Source organism: Grus americana, chromosome 28, assembly GCF_028858705.1.
Source record: "Grus americana isolate bGruAme1 chromosome 28, bGruAme1.mat, whole genome shotgun sequence".
In the NCBI taxonomy this organism is placed as follows: Eukaryota; Metazoa; Chordata; class Aves; order Gruiformes; family Gruidae; genus Grus; species Grus americana.
The window spans coordinates 5762484-5782982 of NC_072879.1; the positions used below are offsets into that span (position 1 = coordinate 5762484).

The following is a 20499-nucleotide window of genomic DNA, read 5'->3' on the forward strand; positions in this document are numbered from 1 at the left end:
CCTCTGAAGAGGCCAAAAGGACTCCCTTGGCCCAAACATCACCTCCTTGCTTGGCCCACACCAGGCAGGTTTCCGTGCGCACACAAGAGAAACCTGCCCATAACTGACAAAAAGGCCTAGGTTTTGTCCAGCTTCAGCTCAAATATGAAACCTTCTGCCAGCTCTCCTGGGAGCAGGGCAGGAAAGCTGCCCACAGCGCCCCGGGAAGCCAGACACGGGGCTCGCTATCAGAGAGACAGCCTGGGCCCTTCAGCCCTCCCCATCTCCTCCAGTAACAACGCAACAGCCCAAAGTTTGTCTCACTTTTATTTACATAATTGCACAGCCTGTTTCCCCATGACACTGGAACGTGGCGGGTCAGAGACACTGATTTCCCACATCCACGAGCTGAACATCTCCTCTGGGAAGGAGAAGACTCAAAGAGTCGCTACTGGGTTTTGCAGGGGCACATGCAACACCTCCAATTATTGGCAACTACGATAAAGACAACGAAGCTGAGAGTGAAGCCATGGCCGCGCAGCAGCACAGAGCCGGGCCCCGCTGCCCCCAGCCAGCGAATTCTGGCTTTCACAGTTGCGTATTTGGATCAACAGTGGGTTTCCTAACTCAAACACTGGCTCCATTAAGTCCTTACTAGGGGAACATCCCTCGTTACCTGCCAGAACTAGACGTGTCGCGAGACCAAGCTCCTGGGAGGCAGCCAGGGCTGGGAAGGTTAAACTAAACCCCCAAATTTTTCTTCATTGGGAATGTCCTGGTGACACGGGGTTTGTTGGGGAGGAGCTGAAGGAAAGGGGACCCAGGACAAGGCACAGAGCAGTGGTGCAGTGCTCACTGCTGTGGGAAGGGGGGTGCGGAGGAGGCGATGCCTGCGTGGGAGCCCCACTGCACAAGCTGATTTGAAGCAGGATGCTGGTGCTGTGCAGGGACCATAGCTGCGGCGGGGCTGAAGAGACCCCTCTGCACTACAAACCTCCTGGAGCACCGGGGGCCGAGTCATCCTTGCACGACAGGGCAGGGGGAAGGTGCCCGTGGGTACACGGCAGAAGGGAAGAGCCAGGCAGGGAGGCTGGCAGGGAGAGGGGAGCAGAGACGCACAGCCTGGCTGGGGCAGAGGACCTTCACCCCGTGATCAGGGACCCTCATGCTCAGAACAGAGACCAGCTCGGACCAGCCCGCAGCTGGGCAGAGACAGGCTGCTGCAAGATGTGCTGGGATATCACCCAGTTGCGTGAGAACCCTGGCACAGGAGTCAGAGGAGAAGAGCAGATGCAGAGCAGGCCCCAGGGCTGGAGCAATCCTACCGGGAGAGGCAGGGTACCGGCCCCTGTTGCCCATGCCGCCGGCCACTTCCAGCCTAGGGTCAGGGAACAGGGGACACGTAAGGAAAAGCATCCTGCTCTGCAACTAGAGAGAAGGAGGAATGGCACGTGGTGCTTCGAGTTCAAGAAATTACAGGTCACGATCTCTCAGGGCATCAGACTGATCCACTTGGGTTGAGAAAAGGAGAGGAGGGACACAGTGTGCAACTACCACCACCCACTGCAAGGACCTCGGAGCCTGCCTCCTCCCTGCTATCTACCGTCACCATCGCGGGAGCGAGAGCCCGGGCTCAGGCCAAGCGGCTGCACGCGCCTCTGGAGCACGCAGCAGGGCAGTGCCAACGCCAGCGTCCTTACGGCCCGCTCCACCCCCGGGGCTCAGGAAAGCACACCGCCAAGCACAGGCATCATTTGCACGGCGGGGAGGCAGCAGCAAGGCAAGGGCTAAAGCCAAACTCAGGGAGGCCCTTGGCAGACTGGGCGCTCCAAGACAGAGGGCTTCGTTAGCCGGACGTGCTGGAAAAGCAGGTGGATGAAGGAGGAGGAGGAACACCGGCCCCGTGAGGAGAAGGGACGCAGAGCCTGTTCTCTGGGAACCAGCGGACTTGGGGCGTTTCACTAGAGGACACCTAACAGGCAGCGCTTTCAGGGGTGAACCAAATCACAGCAGCTCCTCTGGCTGCTGCCAAGGAATGTGCAAATAAAGCGCAGAGACAGCCGAGACCACCTGTGTCCCGCCGAGCGGCTGCAGAGCACGGTCTGTCCTGTAAGGGATGTGTGTGACCAATGCTACGAGAGGTCCAGCCTCAAGATGGTGAAAGGACATCAGCAAACAGACTCCAACTCTCACCTTTTGGTGCGAGGAAAGCTCTTTTCTGAATCTTTTAAAAGCAAAAGGCAATGGTGGGTTTAGCTAGTACGAGCCATCACTTCCCACCCTCGGATCCTCCATCTACCTTTGCCAGGCATACCAAGAGCCGAGTGCATCCGAGTCCTGGGGATGAGCCAGGATCTGCAAGGAAAGCATTTTGTGAGATCACGTCTGCACAGGAAAAGATTTTCTCATTTTGAAACTTATTTTGAAATTCGCAAAATTACAGTACTTTACAATACAAAATGTCTCCATTCAGTATTATGTCATTTTACTCCTTCTGGGATTATAATAATTATTAAAAACACACAACTTTCTAGAAAGGACAGAAACACCACAAAAGAGACCAAAGAGTAACGGGAAAGGCTGCTGCAGTATTATCAAAACCAATTTAGTGCAAAGGAGAAGGGGACTTTCAAGAACAGTGGATGAAAAGAGTTCTTTATATGTTCATTTGGAGAAAAGGCATAGATTTAACCTCTGAATGAGATCAGGCTGCCAGCTTCTATACTGAAGCTTAGAACATCAACACAAAAGGACTGAAACACAATATGCATGGCCATTAAAAAATAATATTATATATAGATATATATATATATAGGGAGATATTTTCCACGTATGGTATTTAGTTATAGGAAAGTGTCCCTGCAGACAGGCATATTCTGCCATCTGGCTCTTTTGGGCCATTTCACATGACAGACGTCGATTATCTGTCTGTTTGCCATAGTATAAAGTACGTGCTGACTACAAAGTCCCTTCGGGTGGGATGATTGCTTTCTAGTGCCTCCACAGTTGCCTGCGCACGCGGGGACACCCGACCCTCTTTGCTCCCGCCAGCTCGGAAGGGCTGCCCTCGCCCCAGCAGCCACGTGGCGCAGTGGCCAAGGGACGGCTCAGACGGTGGTTTCATCCGCGGTCTTCTTCATGAGCTTGGCAGAGAGGAGGGAGTGGGGCACGGGGTGAGGGCTCCGCGAGGCTGGGATCATCAAGCGGACTTTCTGGTTGGTCCTTCGCCACTCCGAGTACAGCTGGCAGTGGTAGCGGAACGAAACCTGGCGGGCGATAATGCATCGGTCTGGTTATCAAAGCCCCGTCACAAGTGCCGAAGCCCGTAGAGGGCCAGTGAGATGCAGTCACCCATCCGCCCTCTGCGTGCCCTCCTTGTCAATCCACCAGCACCCCCCGGCCAAGGGAGACAGCACTGACCCTGAAACGGTTTGGGGCACTCCATGTCCCAAGCCCTTGACGAGGAATCAATTAACTCCTGGTAACACAAGGCCGAGCACGGCACAGCCAAAGGGGCTTTCTGGGCAGCACCAGGACAGAGGGACAGAGTTTGCTCAGCTGGGTCTGAGTACCAGGCCGGTGAGATGTGGTGGGGAGGAACCACAGCTCGCCCCTTCGCTCTAGCCATGGGCCGAAGCGAGCACCTTGTCTGGGCAAAACGAGGGGTTCCCAACAGGACCAGCCTCAAGTGGCTGAATCCAACCAGCCTCCTCCATCTCACAGATCCTGGTGGTTCTTCTCTGCCCTTTGCAGCAGCTTTGTCTCCTCGGTCTGCAACAACAGGACATCCGTTGGACTCATTTCTTCTGACAACGCTGTGGCCTAGGAGACTTGTCCACCCGGAGGGAGACGGGAGAGGATGCAAAGGCTGGAGGGGACCTGAACCAGCCTGGTCCAGCGGCGTGAGCTGGCCCTGCAGTTTCAGAGCAGCCCTGCAAGGGGGAGCTTCGAGCTGTGCTTCCCCATCATTAACACCACTACAGATTTTCTCACAGCTCCTGCTGATTCCCTAGCTTTGAAATTAAACTTTTCTAGAATTTCTTGAGGAAGGAATAAAACCAGCATATAATTCCCTCCTATTTATTTTCCTAGAAATTGTGATCAAGAAAATTAAATACTGAATTCAGTCAACCACTCATCGAAACCAAGCTTTCATACTTTGTAAAAGTACAGGAAACATTTAGCTGGCAAGTAGGAAGTACCAGGAAGTACATCTGACAGTACAGTCAGTATTCCTATTACTTTTGGATAGGTCTCAGACATCTGCTATGAGAAATGGAGCTGTGCCACAGCATCGAGGTAATTTAGCTTATCGATCTCTGCACTCCCCTTTTTCCTGTTGTAGAGGGACAACTGTGGGAATAAGGTGCCGATAAACAAGAAGCAAAGGCATCTGGCAATCTTCAGAGACAGCGTGTGAATGGGGAGCTAATGGTGCAAACCTCAAGGAAAGCTCCTGCTCCACAGGAAGGAGCTGCGACCGTGGCCTCGCAATCCTCACACTCATTACAGCCATCGCCACCTGCCCACCTAACGGCCCTTTGTGCCGCACAGCCCGTGGCAGCACAGAACTGCAGTTGAATATGGTAAATGTGAATAAAGGGGCTTCGCTTAATGTCCCTCTCTGTTCAAGGAAACGTGAAGCATGGCAGAACTACAGCCATTTTAATCAGGACTCGTTATTTCATAAAAAACCCCCATTTTTCATTTTCCTCCAGATCAGTCCTGGGACAGAGAAGATGGAAGCACTTCCTCTTAAGGTTTCCAATTTTAGCTTGGCTTTCTACAGAAATGAACCTCATGCAGCACGAACATGCAGCAGTGGAGACGTTTCCTCAACACCAGCTCCCTGGGCACTGCGATTGCTGCATGTTTTGACAGCAGCACCGATCAGGCACCCTCGCTGCAGGCACCCCCGCAGAGCCAAGGCTGCAGCACCAGCTCACCCTCCCCTGGCACCTGAGTCTGCGTGGGAGAGTTCCAAGGAATGTCCTAACCCCAGGGAAAGCTGTTACTCTCAGAGATCAGAGCACGGGATGGCAGGGAAATGGGTTCGGGCATTTCTCTGCCCACAGAACTGCCAGCTTTTTGAGGTCTCACTATTCCTCCTCCAGCAACTGCACTTCTTCCCTTCCCAAAAATGGTGCTTCCCAGCAAGCAGCTGGAAAAGGGTATCGAAAGAGCATGAGCGCACACAGGGCTTTGAACAGGAGAGCCGAAAGGAAGATCCAAACCCAGAAACCCACCTAGCAACAGAACAAGGAAGAACTGAATGGAATGCAGAGGGAAGTCCCCGGCCTGGGAGCCCCCTGGAGAGAGCGGGGCCAGGGGGCTCGGGGAGCGGCAGGGTGGGGAGCTGCTCACGGATGTGCCACACAGCAAGCTCACATTTGCTTTCCTGCTCTTCTGGACTCGACCCAAGCTGCAAGCTCCTGGCTGCCTAATTCAGCACGTCCAAAAAGATGCAAAGCGAGGCATTGGAAGGCAGCCCTCTTCCAGCACGGAGCAGTTCAACACCCAGTGTCAACTGCAGGTTCCCACTTAATCCCAGTGCCTCCAAACCCACCAGCGCAGCTGGAAACCCGCAGCAGCGCGCCAGGGCAGGCTTGGCTCAGGGCTGGAGTCCAAAAGCTTAGTATGAGAGAGAAGTCAGAGGTCTCCCCAGGGCCAGAGTGTTCCTTGCACACACCCTTCTGTGCTGCTGACAAAATATTGTGTAGAAATTTGTTTAGCTGTGGGCCACAGAGACCCCCAGCAGCCAGTCTGCACCCCCTTCAGGCACGGCCAACCTGTGCTGGGCAGCACAAAGTATGGAGGGACTTGATGGTACATTATTTAGGGGTCAAACATTTTCCAGATTTTATTTTCCCCCTAAGCCACCCGAGTACCAAGTCTGTGTTTCTTGAAAATAGGAACAGACACAACAGCAGGACCACTGGCTGCCCCAGCCATGCTTGGGCATGTCTGTGCCCGGGTCCGTGACGCCCCGGGGAACGCGGCTCCCATGTCAGTCTGCAAAGCAGATGATTGGGAAGTGGGTTCTCATTCTCAGCAATAACTTTAGCAGCTCCCATTTGAAGAGAATTAAATGGACATTCAGGAGGAAGAGCCCAAGGTTTTCTCACAAGGGGAGTCAGAAATGGCCGGCTGCACCAACGCGGTGCGAGCCGGTACTTCGATCTCACTTCTGAACAGAAAGACGGCCCTGGGCAGCAGACACTTACCAGCGTCCAAAGGACGTAGATTGTGAAAAGTGCTATAGTTAGTGCTATGAGTCCGATGGCCTCCAGTCGGCTGTTGAACTGCAAATGATCCTGGGCTCCGCGCAGACACAGCCAGCCGGAGATCGCTGCCAGGGGAGTAATGAACAGGAAACACACCATGTCACAGAAAAGGGTCCTCTTCTCATTGCGGGGACCAGGATCCTTCAGCCACTGCAGGAAGGAAGGGAGAAAAGGGCATTAGTCAGCAGCACGCAGAGCACAGCAAAACTGCTATGCTGGGAAGCTCTCACATGCTCTCTGCAGTCTGTACATACCTGGTACATACACTTAACTCACATAAACCTTCACAAAAATAGAGCTAGAAAGCGTCAAGTACATTACTTATAACCACAAGGGAAAGAGAAGAGACAACTGAAGAATATGCGTGGGCAAAGGCAGTAGTAATACAGGAGCTGCCCGGGCTCTTCACTGGAGTAGGAAGGAGCAGGCAGCAGCTAGCAGACAGAGGGAGGTTGGTTCAGTAAAGCCTGGCTTAGTAAAGATCTGACAGGTCTTGGACTGAGCTTTAATAGGAACATATCCAAGACTGTGCAGCTGGTGTAGGGGCCATGGGAAACCGGGGCATTGGGGTCTGTGGCCAGGACAAGCCATAAGGGCAGCTGTCCCAAATCCAGCACTCTGGTTCCTTTTGGAGAATTGTGGCATTTTAAAGTTTCACTCCTGACTTAAATCAAATCTGAAATGCCCAGGTCCACCTGAGAGACTGTGCAAGACAGCTCTGCAGAAGGAGCGCTCTCAAGGGTACAGCACTGTCCTCGAGGCTCGGGCGAGCCACCGCAGTGCTGCTCCCCGGGGAGCCCAGCGCCCAACCAGGGCCATCGGCAGGGAAGCAAACACCCACGCACCCAGAATTTTCACTGAGATGATGACAGCATATCACTTGAGCAACTAAGAAACGAAGACGGCGGGGGGGAGGGGGATAGAAAAGGAAAAAGAAGGTGAGTAACTAGCAGAAAGCTTTGCACCTGAGTAGACAAAGCAAGACATCAGGCAAGGGGCCACGGCAGAGGGAGGTAACACAAACCCATTTTCTTTTACAGAACAACCTGTGCCCAAATCTGCATCTTTCTCACAGAGAAAGCCGTTGAGCATTTCTAAAGAGAAAGCAGCGCCACTGCCAGGTGAGGAGGGATGCAGAGCTCGGCTGGCTGGGGGAAGATCCCCCATTGCTTTCTCCCGGATCTCAGTGGATCACATCACAAGTGACCGTGAAGGGAAGAGGCACAACCACACAGACACAGCTGCTGAAAACTCCGCCTTCACGACTGCAAAATCCCAAAGACCTTTCCACTGCTGGTAGCCGTCCGCTGGCCACCACGTTACAGGCAGAAGAGACCTGCCAGGACCAGGACAGAGCCAGTTCTGGTGTATTCCTTCTCATTTTCAGGCTTGCTCTCTTACCTCCCGGGCAGTAAGTGATCCATCACAGCGGAGGTTACTGCACTCTGCTGTGTTACCGAGAGGCTCGGCAAGCGCTTCTCTCCTGCAGCTCTCAAAAATTAGCAGGTTGCAGAACGAATGCAGCTCTGTTGCAGGCAGGTTTCCCTCAACAGGCGATCCCTAAACGTTCACTACTTTTAGGAATCCCGACTTGCTTCCAGCCTGGGTTCATTTTAGAAACTTGACTTGGACAACATCAATTATTCTAGTTTCCTAGGATTATGCTATTTTCAGCCTTTCCTTTCCTTTTTTAGAATAGCAAGCAGCTGTGGTTCCTATCAGTACCCAGAGTTGTTACAGCACACTTTTACTGGGAGCTCCCTATGCTGGGCTGCTGGATCCTCTTTCTTTCCTGCACAAGGACGACTGGTCTGATTTAGGATTTATTTTTTTCCTCAAAATAAATTTTAAAAAAAATAATAAAAAATTGGAGAACATGATTGAAAAGGCACAGTCAGAGCAGGGAAGGGAATATCCCCAAGGCAGCCAGGGCCAGGCAGGCATGTCCTACTGCTGGACTTGGAGTAGGGTGCCCGCTTTTGAACAGGCAGCATGAAAAGGGACCCGTCTGAGAACCATGCACACAAAGCTCCTTCCTTACAGGGGAAACCACAGTTTAAACAGCAATACAGAAGAGGTGGTAGCAGGTACACAAGAAATTAATGAGACCATACCAGTCAAAACAGAGCGCAGGTGACCTGAGGACACAGCTGGCCAGAAAGACAAGCCAAGCAGCAAAGCGTTGGTCCAGAGGGGAGCACGGACGGGCGCGCACAAAGCAGCGCAGCTTTAGCTACGGAGAGACTCTAACATGAGGGACGCACGGCGAGACACAGCAGAGGGGTGAGGACAGGATGAGAGGTGCAGACAACTTTTGTCAAAATGGGAAAGAGAAGGGGGAAATGGCAAATCCAGGCAAGGAACAGCAACGTTGCTGGGGTGGCCAGAGCCGTGGTAGCAGCACGCTCTGCAGGCACCTGCGATGGGACACGGAGCTGGCCAAGAATGGAGCAGAGGATGCTGCAGCAACAGATAAGAGCCTGGCCAGGAATTTCAGCTGGGAGGACTGATAAGCAAGGTATTTTAGAGATGTGACCTGAAGCATCTGAGAGACCCAAACAGAGCAAGAGCAAGTGAAGCTACTGAAGAGCACAGACAGATCTGGGGACCAAGTAATGCTCCTGCAATAACAGAGGACAAGTTAGAAGCATTTTTAAAGACGTTCTGAGCACAACTTGATGGCCAGACAACCAGAAGGAAATTTCAGAGCAGCCACAACTGTGGTTTGGACAGGAGGAGCTGGGAGAAGGGAGGCAGACCTGCAAGTCACCCCTTGTGTGGCTCTGTAGAGGAGATTAGTGGTGATGAGCTGTGTGGGGAAGATAAGGACCACACACGCAGTCCTCAGCAACCCTAAGAGGAAGCAAGGGTGGACAGCAACTCATCTACGCAGTAAAGCTGCTCCTACAAACTGCGTGTTGGCAGCCCCAGCGTTCGAACCCCCGGCCGTGGCTTTCCCTACTCCAACCAGCACAGGGCTGCCCCAGCCACGCAGCGCTCGGGTGAATGCTGAATTACCCCCACTGGACCAACACCCCTCTAGCAGCGATCCCAGAGCACCCCGTCCCCTGTAAGAGGACATCTCGGGTCACTTTTGACCCTCATACAATAAGAATCTCAGGGACTGAAGGTATTTTACTGCATCTTACTCTATTTATATTCCCTGCGACCTTTGAAACTCCTTCTTCCTCCCTAAAATGGGAGCCAAACATGTAAAGGCAGGAAGCAAATTAATTTCCTTTTGAAGTAGTTGAATTAGTTTGCCAGTACGCACTGACACAGTAAAAAAAGAATACAATAAGCCACCCTAAGGGTGCAGGGTTTCTGGCACAACAGCACACTAGTCCATACGGGACTTAAAATAAACCTTGCAAACAATCCAAAAAGCGGTCAGTCAGATTAAACAATTTTAGTAGGGAAAACTATCCAGTAAACATGAGAAAGCAACAAAAGCACAACTTGGTCTTCTTCCAGGCCAAATCCAAAAGCAACTCCTTCTATGCTGCAGTCACATGTGAGACTAAATAGAAAGAGGTAGAGCTGGCTGCTTGCTGCCCACTTTGGCTACGAGCAGGGTCCCGGACTGCCCTGCTGGAAACAACCTCTCTCTGCTTGTGCGACAAGAAGTTATTCTGGGTACAACCATATTTCTTTGTCCTCCAGCACGATCCTGAGGCTTTCCCAGATGTTCTTTCTACTGGGATCAGCAGGGTTGTGGAAGGGAGCTCATTTCTTGGACCCGAGGCAGGGCTATGAGATGATGAGGATCTGATCTTTGGGTGTTGCAGTGCCCATGAAACTAGTGTGAGCCCCAGGTGACAGAAGGCAGGAGGAGGGCAGGCAGAAAAAGGCACCGGGACATCGTCAGCTCCTCCGGAAGCAAGAGCAGAGCTCAAAGTATAACAGAGCACTCTCCCGGTCAGTCCATCCCAGCACCTGCTACTCCGCACGTCGCAGAGCTGGGCTGCATTCTGCCGCTTGCGACCAAGGAGAACGGCCTGATGAGGGACCACCCCAGCAGTGCTCAGCACCTCGCAGTCTTTCTGGGGGGTTATAAATGGGTGTTTTAGAACAAACTTTCACTGATCTTTACAGCTCGCTTGCCTTGCGTTGCAAAATGTATCTGGCTGTGAGCCTTTAGCCCCTGTTTGATAAAACACATGGCATGCAGCGTTCACCTGCCAGCCGACAGCAGTCCCGTGCCAAGTGGGACCAGCACAGTGCGGTACCAGCGCTGGTGGGACCAGCAGTCTCCGGCCAGCACGTCCTCGGGTCTCTCCCAGCCTCGCAGCTGGACCACCCGCTCTGCTGAGCGCTATTCAGGACCACCATGATCTGCCAATCTCGTCAGCTGACCCTGCCACAAAGTTCCCTATGTGCTTCACGGCTACAGTATGACGCAAGCAACAAGAGGAGTATTTGGCTGTGTAAAGCCAGCTGCGTTATAAAATATCCCACGTCCTTTCTGTCCACCAAATAGCCTGTGGCTGCTCAGGCACCTGTTGATTTTCCTTTCGCTGCTGACCTGGTGCTCGGCTACGTAAGCCAGAAAGAAAAACGTGACCTTGATCCACAGCAGCACGATTAGTCCTGAGAAACATGTTGAATCAAAAAACACAGCTTCAGAAGGAGGACTGCTGTATCCCTTCTCTGGGCATCCACCAAACTCCTTGCAGGCCACCAAGCTCCATGGGCAGCCCCAGCAGGACGGTGCTGTTTCCTTCACCAAGGTGGGGAGGGATGTTTTCCGACGGAGTACCCAGAGTTCAGGAAGCCAAGACCCAGAAATGCCCGTAAGCCCCGCAAGCACAACAGTTAAATGCTGCAAAGTTGCCCCTCCTCATCCTCCCTTCCCCACTGTGCAACCGCCTGCCGTTGATGCTCCACAAACCTCAACAAGCTCAATCTCTCCTTGTACGGTCATGAGAGCCTTCCCGATGCACTCAGCCTGGCTCCAGCCACCGGGAAGCACAGGGCACTGGGCTGACCCAAGGAGAGCAAGAGCTGCAGGAGCGTTAGAAACGATGGACAGGAGAGGAACCAACCCCAGCAGCACTGCGGGTCACCTGGACGCTTTCCCACGCAGCAGCAGGTGCTTCTGTAGTCGGTGTCACCACAGGAAATGCCATGCCACGACATGCACAAATATGAGATAACGGCACTGCCAGCAGCTGCACCTCAGAGAAACCCCGCTGGTAGCAGCTCCTCTAGATCCTCAGGGCACAGGCAGGGCTGGACAAGGTGGTGAAGATGGACGTGCGAGGGAGAGACTAGCGCTGGCAAGTGCCAAGAGCGCAGGGATGAAGTATTTCCAGTTTTGGCCCCAGAGATGCCATTCCAGGTCTGTAGAGCAGTGCCAGGACTGCACAGAGAAATACCAAAAGGATCTAGGGTGGGATCTGGGAAGAGCATCTCCAGACAGAAAATGCAAGCAAAGAGAGACAGGAAAAGATGCGAGAGGAACAGGGCTCAGCTGGAGCCAAGAGTGATTTGGTTTTCACTAGACGCAGGAGTCTAACGCAGGCTGGCGCTGAGAAAGGAGAGACGCAAGCTGGGGAAGGGGGTAGCCGAGCACAGATAAGACAGAGATCGGTGCAGTGAGTTCAGCAGAAGAGTTCAAGGAAAGCAAAGAAAAAAAAAGTCTGTCTGTAAGGAAGATAAGGCTGGAGGAAGGGTGGGGGAGAGTTTATGTCACACCTCAGTTCTCTGGAGGGGGGGGCAGCGATCGCCACACCAGGCACTGTGCACAGAGGCAAAATTTCCTTCCCTAATAACATAAGCAGGAGTAATAAGAATATCACTATTGCTCCCTGCAAACCTCTCTTTGCTTGCACCGTAGGCACCCCAGCAGCACCCCTCACCGCTGCGGAGGTACGGGAGGTTAGTGAGACGGAGCAGACTGCACGTGGCAGATCCACGGGAGGTGTCCCATACTCCAGCATGACCCAAACGGCCAAGCAAACGTCTCTGAGAACTGCAAACACACTTTGTTGCAGGCAACGGTTGTGTTTGGAAGTTGTACTTTTCTTGTGAGACAGAAAATCCTCTGACCTATATAGGATATCCAGCTTAAGTGAAGCAAAAATATTAGCAGTCAGTGAAAAATAAGCATCTTTTAATCAAAATTGTATAATAAACACAAAGAAAAACAGTAGGAGCAAAAACCTGGCAGTCTCCTGTACTGCATAATACCCTCGGAAGGAGCTGTTTTGCAGAGGCATAGGGACAAGCAGATATTACTAAAGCTGCCATTCTTAAACAAAGCATGGTAACACACATTGCAGGAAAGCACCAGCACTGAAGACACGGAAGCCGAAATTTCTTGAGACTCCATCATGAGGCTGCTTGCAAGGACAGAAACAGGGGAACAAAGCGTGTGGCTAACCTGCTCCAGTGGCAACTTTTTGGGGGGATTCTTTTCTGGAATTAGTGAGCTGTCTCAAATGAGTTTTGCTTTAGCAAAGGTATTAAATGCTTAGAGAAGCATTATGAACAAGTCATGCATCACACTCATTAGCTTTTACCACCAGGATATGTTGGCTTTGGACATCCTGGCAATTTTAGCAAAGCCAGAGCCTTGGCCTCAGCACCAGAAATTCGTGGTGCCCACTCTCAGAGCTGAGTCCTGTAACCCCTCGGTTCCTCTCCCTAGGGTTTACATGACGTGTGGACAAAAATACATCCTTCCTCTTTAATGTGGACTGACGTTTTGCTGGGATTAAACAGCTGCTGCTCTGACGCCTGCCCAAGCTGCCAGCCCGAGACGTTTCCGCACAGAGACCTCAGCTGCTCAGCACGGACCCACGGTGCCGATTACCCAACGTCAGGATTGTGCCCGGCCGCATAGGCAGCGCCTGTCCGATGGGCAGAGCGGGCCAGAGGCGATGGGCAACCGAAGGCGATGGGCAACCGAAGCTGACTCGCGGCATGGGCAGATGGCCTGAAACGGGAGTCTCTGGGCGGCAGAGGTGGTGTTTCTCTTAAGCCCATTTAGAACCACTCAGAGGAGACAAAATTAACCATAGGTTCAAGTTAAAACACTTTACAAGTGGTTAATGAACTGAAAAGAGAAATGAGAGGGTCGGTGCCACAGCAAAATACAAAAACCAAGGTGGTCATGGAAAGGAAATGCTCTGGCTGGTATCCTGGGAAAGCAAAGGGGGCAAACAGGCAGGAGTGGGCTCGGGTACGCAAACCACGGACCAACCCCTGCTCCCACCTCACTTTGTGGGCAGCGGGCTGCAGCCAGGGAGAAGACCAGGAGCAGAAGGGCTGCGTTTGCTTGTGGCTGTAGAAACAAAGCCACAGCATCACTCTTGATAATGCATTCTAGAAATACACGATGCATCCAATACAGTACCAAATGTCTCAATCCATGCAGTTCTTCCCAAAATCCTAGAGGATAAAGCATCTTAAGCGAGGAGAGCACTTTGTAAGAGAAAATAGGTTTGCGATGGATTTAGCCACAGACCAAAGGAAGGAGTTTAGGTGGGAGAAGACTAAGAGGGGGAATATTTGGAGTCGTACAACGAGTTGCCTGTAACAGCACTTACCTTGGTTCTCCTAGAGCCAGAAAAAGGCAGGCACCTCCAGACAAGTTGACCCATCCTCACCTAGGTTTCTAAGGAGGCAGGAATCACAAGAGGCATTTCCTTCTCTCAACAGACTACAGGACACTAAAGAACAAGGTTTGGCTGAGGCAAATTTAAGGTGTAAAAAGTGAGGGCAAATGAACCCAACCCTGCCTAGAGAACTGTGCGACCATCCATGGCCTGCGAGAAAGAGCTGTCTAGACTGAAGCAATGCTTCATTTCCAAAGGCTGTGCTCCTTCTCCTACAATGCTCTGGGCAGCAAAGATACAGAGGTTTCCTGACAATAAATCCTAGGCAGTAACTGTGCATTTTCTGTGCTTAACATTATTGCAACAAAGAAGAAACTACCTGTTCCAGGAAAGCTGTATGCACTGCAACTTATGGTTTGAACCTTTCATCTCAATATCTACCGCTGAAGTCTTCCAGGTAACACAGAAACTTATTTTGCACTTTTTTACTACATCAGCCATGCTGGCTAGAGTCTCATGGATTCAGATCACTTCCCTGTAAACATATGGATGTACATTAAACTAACATTGATGTAGGGAAAACCTCTCCAAGCCTCGGTCATCTCACGCTCTGCTGGGGACATGCTCCCCACTCGAGAGCCCGAGTCCATCATCAATGCACTCTTGGGCTGGAGAACATTTCAGAAAGCCAAGCAGAAGCCACTCTGTCCTTGCATGGCACAAGCACCGGCATGGCAGTGTCCCGCAGCCCTGGCTACAGACCCTCCCAGGCACCCGGCACTGCAGTTCAAGTCTCCGTCCTGACCTGCAGTGGTTCAACACATGCCCCCAAAAAAGTGCTCAGGCCATCTATCTCACAGCCTAACAGTTAACAAAAGCCTTCTGTGGTTTGTTTTGGTTTTTTTTTTTTTTTTCCCCAACTTTCAACCAGCTTCTTAGTTAAAAAAATAACTGAACTAGGCTGAACTGCTGGAGATATCCTCCCCGCACCCGTGGGCCAGCCCGTGGCTGCCAGAGCTGGCTCTGGGCTCAGACAAGTCCCCCACTCCTGGTTCACGGATCAAGCACACTGGCAGTGAACGCTGTTACTATTTTTACATTGAACAGACCACAACATAAACAAATGGCTGCTTAAAGAAAATAAAAATCCTATTCTATTAAAAAATTCTCTTTAATCCACGCTGAACAAAGTTGCTGTCTTCCCTCCCTGAAGGAGGCTGCAAAATTAAGTTACTGTTTGTGAAGTGCTCAGATATCAAGCAATAAGCACCCCAGAGGAGCCCACGGGGAAATGAATAATTTTGTCTTGTGAGCAGGGATACAAGAGCACACAGCAGGATAAACACTACTGGGCATCTTTCACCCATGCACCGATCCTGGAAAATGCTGTCTGTGACCATGAAAAGACCACACTGTAATGCAGATACACGAGAGGACTGAAGTAAAAATTAAGGCAATTTTGGTTGTGGCATTTCCTGACTTCCAAGAACTTTCTGCAGCTTCCGCAGAAGCATTTCGACTCGACCATGTAGCTTCCCCACAGCGCTCACCAAAACACGTCTCCTCCAGTCCACCGTCAGCTCTCAGCCCCTGTCCTTCTGCAGGCTCTTCCAACGCACAGAGACAGAGCTGGTTTTCCCTGGGGCTGACGGCCCATTCCCACCGAGATCAGCCGTGCTGACCAGCGATCCCCGCAGCCGCTATGAGCAGCTCTGAGTTTCCCCAGGCTGCAAACGTAGGACACAGCAAACAGCAAGAGCTAGCTGCTTTCTGCTGTGAGGACCAACATCAGCAGGTAGCATGTCGACTAATTCTCTTGTGGGTTTCATGATGCGCACGTGGCAGAAAACAGCCAGGATGCTTGGCTAGCCTTTCACACCTGGGACATACCCTTTCATCAACGCCACTGCCATAAAGCATGCTCCCGCATCGTTCCTGGTCCTAGTCTCCATCCCATTTGTCCTCCTCTGCTCACTTATTTCTATTTTGACTCCCCAGTTTTACTTGGTGAACAGCGGATTTTCATCAGAGCTACTAAACAGCACACTCACACGTGAGCAACACTTCCCCGAAAGTTTCAAAATGCTGCCCACCCCTCCCCGCAGCCAAGGAGCGGAGGATTTCCCAGATAAGAAGGCCGAGGGAACTGTGTCATTTTTAAATGACTAAGCAGCCTTTTCCCCTAGCCCTCTTCTCAGAAACAGATGAACAACTTGGGGATGACAATTCTCTCTTCTCTGGTGAAGAGTTTCAGCCGAGTTTCATGTGGCGAAGAACGCCCGTTGTCACTACTTCTGACAAGCAGAGATTGCGGCGGTGCAGAAGCTCAGAGCGGTTATAACAATTCCCAAGGAAAACGAGAAACTGAACTCCAGGACGTTTTCCCCAGACCCCAGGCAGGGATCAGAGCTTTGTACAGCCTGGTGGAAGTAGTACCACAAAACCAGGCGGTCCTTCCAGCCAGGTGAGCCATTTTGCTCTAGCAGGAGCCCTCCGCTCGTGACGTGCCAGGTACGCGATGCACGTGCCGATCGGCTGAACCGCGTTGTACCGAGACCCGGCGCACCCGCGTGCCTCAGCCACAGCACACGCGCTGCTCAGCACGGCTCGTGCCAGACTCGCAGCACTTCATCGCGTGGTGGGGAAGCGCTGCTGGCCCCTGGGGAAGAGCAAGAGCAGGCTGCTACCGTGGGATTTATTAAACCAGGCTACAGGCTGCTCCTCAAGCCAGGGAGAAAGCGTGTTGTCAGTGAGCTGCAGGCAAGGGAATTGCCCTAGGGCTGTGTGATGATGGTGAGCTGCATGTTGGACTCTGCTCTACGGCAGGGATCACTCTCACCGGCTAACTGGTGACTTTCCATCAAGCGCTTACCGGCCTCCAAGCTCACAGGGCGCTACCAGCACTTTATGCAAGCTGGTCCCCTAGCAGATACAGGACACACCAGAACCGGGCAGATCATCCCCTTCACTGGGCTCACAGACAGTACCCAAACATGAGAAGTAACAAATAATTCGCATCCCAAAGCCTTTGACATCTATCAGTAACAGCTCGAGGGGTCTATTCCTCTCTGAAAACACAGGCATTTGAGGCTGATTAAATGCTGCCCACCCATCACCTCTCAACGCTCACAGATTCCATGTTGGTCACCATACGCTTACAGGCTCCAGTTCAGAGGGGGTCTTCAAAGATTTCAACAGGAATTAAAATTTGATTGTCCCAGGCTACTCACTCATCCACCTTGGGGTACAGACAAGGTGGTGCACAGAGGACCCATGACGTTTTTGTCACGCTGTCCCAGCAAGCTCTTCTTGCCTGCTGGAGCCACAGACGTCGGTGTCAGCGGAGAAACTCCTCCAATATATGCTGGCCTTTGAGCTTTCGTTCAAGTATGCAGTTTTCTAAGCCTGTACTTGTTATGAGGTGCTATAGCATCTGTGAACTATGGCTAAACGCACTTCCACATGTTTGTTTCTGGGCACGAATACTTCACTAGCTCTTAAGCTAAAACATCTGAAACCTACACTCAAAATTTTGGCCCGCATAAGTCCTAGCGAGCTCACTGTTACTGGGCTTGCCTGCAGTGTGTCCTCAAAGCCAAGATACAGCCCTTCCCAAATGTTTTAAAGCAGTGGTTTTCAACCTCTGAAACACCCATTTGAGAGTTTTTGGTCAAAGAGCCATTTTATATGTTTTAGCAGCTGGGGGAAAAGCAGTAAGACTCAGACAGCACTAACTGCTGATGTAATGCTCTCTCACAAATCGCTGTGCTAAATACATAGTTTGGTTTAGCACTGTAGTCTAAAGCCTTCTTCTGTTTGGGGCTGTCAAGTCAATGACAGTCAGTTGTAAATTAAACAATCATTGAAACTGAATATCAATTTTGCAAACTGAAGCTTGAATCCTTCCCCAGTCGGGGGGGTCTTTTCCCCTCCAAGGCTCGCTGGGCACCCAGAGGAGATGGGAGTGTGAGAAGGAGAGCTGGAGACTGCAGGGAGTAGGAGAGGGCAGGTCCTGCTTCCAGAGGGAGGTGGGAAGGGAAAGGAAATAATCTCTAGAATCGATGGGAACGCAAACAGAGATGGGAAAAGCAACTTAGAATTGCAATTGTGACTCGGTTTTAATCTAACTGATGGAGCAAGGGGAAGGAGAGCGGGGAGGAGAACAGTCACAGTTACAAACCAGAATTAACCCCACACATACACTTCTGGTGGTGGGCACCGACAAACCTCCGACAGCTGGCAGGTAACAGGAGTCTGTTGGTAAGCAGCAGCTCACAGACCTCCTCCTGCAGCCTCCCCGATGACAGTGCGGCAGCAGCACTGCCTTGCGTTGGTTTGAAACGCCATCGACAGGAAAAGTACCTTCTGAAAAACCCAGAGCTACGTGCCATAGTGCAAGCACAGCCAGGGAGGGAGGCACAGGATGAAAAACCCTGCAGGGACAGGGTGCACACAAAGAAGTGGAGTATTTGCAGTAGCGTCTCCAGACGATGCTTTCCCACTTCTCTCACTGCTGATGGCTGCAGGACTGGGGGGGGGGCTCCCAAAATTGCTGACTCTAAATCCCCACCTGCAGACTGATGCTTCTCTGCAGTTGCGCACTGTGTTGAATGAAGGCCCCAGCCCAGCCTAGGAGCGAGCTGACACAGGGAAGAGCCTGCCTGAAGGTAATGGGATCTGAACAGGGTACAGGCAGCGAGGGCTGCAGGACCTCCGTCTCCCTTGGCTGGACCTCGGGTGCGCCAGCAACATCCTCCTACGCGGCCCTGCAGCACCGTCAGAAACAGCAGCCATATCAACATCTCCCGCTCGCCTGCCAACACAACTCTCACATATTTAGACAGATCAAACCATCTTCTAAAACAGTTACAGCCTTTTGTACTGTAACTCACTGATTTACTTATTCCTCTTTGGGGATGTACGCTTGAATTCTGAGGTCAGAAGATGGCCTGGTCCAAGCTGCCTTTGTTTCCCACATGTAAAAAGCTTCATTACAGGCAGTTGCTATAAATTGCGGGGGCCGAAGGAAGTCTGAAATGTGGGCACAGCAGACCGCCTTGTGATAAAACCAACCCACCAGCCAGAGCCTGCATTGTACCTTCCAACTCTGGGAGGCCGACGGCCCCATCAGGAACCTGGTCCCTCTGCGGTCAATGCAAAGAGGAGCATAAGGACTGGCTGAGCCATGCCCTGTTTTCTCCTTCGACTGGGGGGAACGCAGGGCAGCGGCAGGGCAGCACAGCTCAGCGGGAAGGAGCAAGACCCAAAGGCTCTGAAGCACGCATCAGTATTAGTCAAGGGAGGACGGGTCTTTTATGAACAGCATCAGCAATTGCCACATCACACTTTTCAGAGCAGAACATGGCAGGGAAGTCACATGCAAGAGAGCTGCACTAATGTAACACTGTGAGATAAGATTAAAACTAACAGGAAAAAAGAATATTTCTGAGAGCTTCGTATTTCAGTCAGTCGTGTGGTGACCTTTGCATTTCGATGCTCCGGCATTAAAGTCTATCTACGAGTGCAATGTTTTCCGTAGTCCTTCAGCCTGCCGCTGCTAGGTAGCACGTGGGGGGTTCACAGGTAAGAGGTGCCCCAAACATCACTACTGCATTTCTGCAACTATGTCACTTGGTCTGATAAGAGACTTGAACTCTCTACAGAAATTGTTCTTTGGGAGTGCTAAGGTACTGCGAGGAGGAGGAGACAGCAAGAACCACAAGGACAGCAGGGCAAATCAGTCATTTTCTCTCAAATGGTAAGGAAATAAAAGTGAAGCAGGCAGAAAGCGGTACCTCTGTCAAAGGTCTCGGTCTTCTCTCTACAACAAATTCTGTATGGCAGAGCTCACAGTAACTTGTGTTGGAGGAGGATAACCATTTTTCCAGGCAGCTCTTGTGCACGGTGCCCAGTGTTCCTGTGCAGTCACACGGGGAAAGCAGTCCCTCCCCATTTCCACCTTCATGACAGATTCGACAGATGGGACCGTCACTAAAGAGGCAGACAAACAGAATGAAATCACGGTCAGAGCAGGCAGAACGATAACAGCCACATCGGAGAACGGGGTCTGATCCCACCAAGCCCCAGGAGGGTGCAGGCACAGCAGGCAGGTCATGCCAGGCACGCTGCGACTCTCCAAAGCAGCCTGCTGCAGCAAGAAGCCAGTCTCAGGGGACCGTGGAGGTGCCCGGGACACTTTAGGCCAGTAAAATCTGGAAGCCGTGTTGACGAGCACACCACCACCCAAGAGAAGCTGGCACGTTGGCCTGGCCAGCTCGGCTGGCCACAGAAGGGACCGCAGCACGTGTCCCACAGTCTCCAGCTCCGCTCACAGCGGGCAGAGAGGCTGACCCCGCACCCAAAACCAACCCCAAAGCACTGATGCAAATCCAGAAGCCCGAAGCGAAGCCGGATGCTCCATGCTAGTCACAGCATGTCTCCAGCCACCTGGAGCCACTCGAGAGGTTTGCAATCATAATCACATTTACCAGATCACCTACCCACTCTCACCCCACCTCTGCTCTACATCCTGGGTTTAGCAGTAACTGCGTAAGGCACAGCAATATCTAAAGACACAACCACACTGACCCTGGAAGCTCAGCTCTCCAAGGACACAACATGTTTCATGGCAAGCAGTCACCCAGATGAAGTTCTCAGCATACAAACCCTCTGCC

General features: G+C 51.9%; 1 protein-coding gene across 2 annotated transcripts in view; it reads right to left on the minus strand.

The window, feature by feature from the left end:
• Window positions 1–292: 292 nt before the first annotated feature.
• Window positions 293–20499, minus strand: part of MARCHF2 (membrane associated ring-CH-type finger 2) — a 37165-nt gene continuing 16958 nt past the window's right edge. Inside the window, exons 3-5 of one of the 2 annotated variants that reach the window (XM_054805691.1) lie at window positions 19621–19816; window positions 6204–6413; window positions 293–2334 (exon numbers count right to left, since the gene is read on the minus strand). In XM_054805691.1, coding sequence (XP_054661666.1) covers window positions 2275–2334; window positions 6204–6413; window positions 19621–19816 — 466 coding nt within the window. In that variant the 3' untranslated portion in view covers window positions 293–2274. Of the gene's footprint in view, window positions 3246–6203; window positions 6414–19620; window positions 19817–20499 lie in introns of both variants that reach the window. The other variant, XM_054805690.1, reaches the window with a different exon arrangement.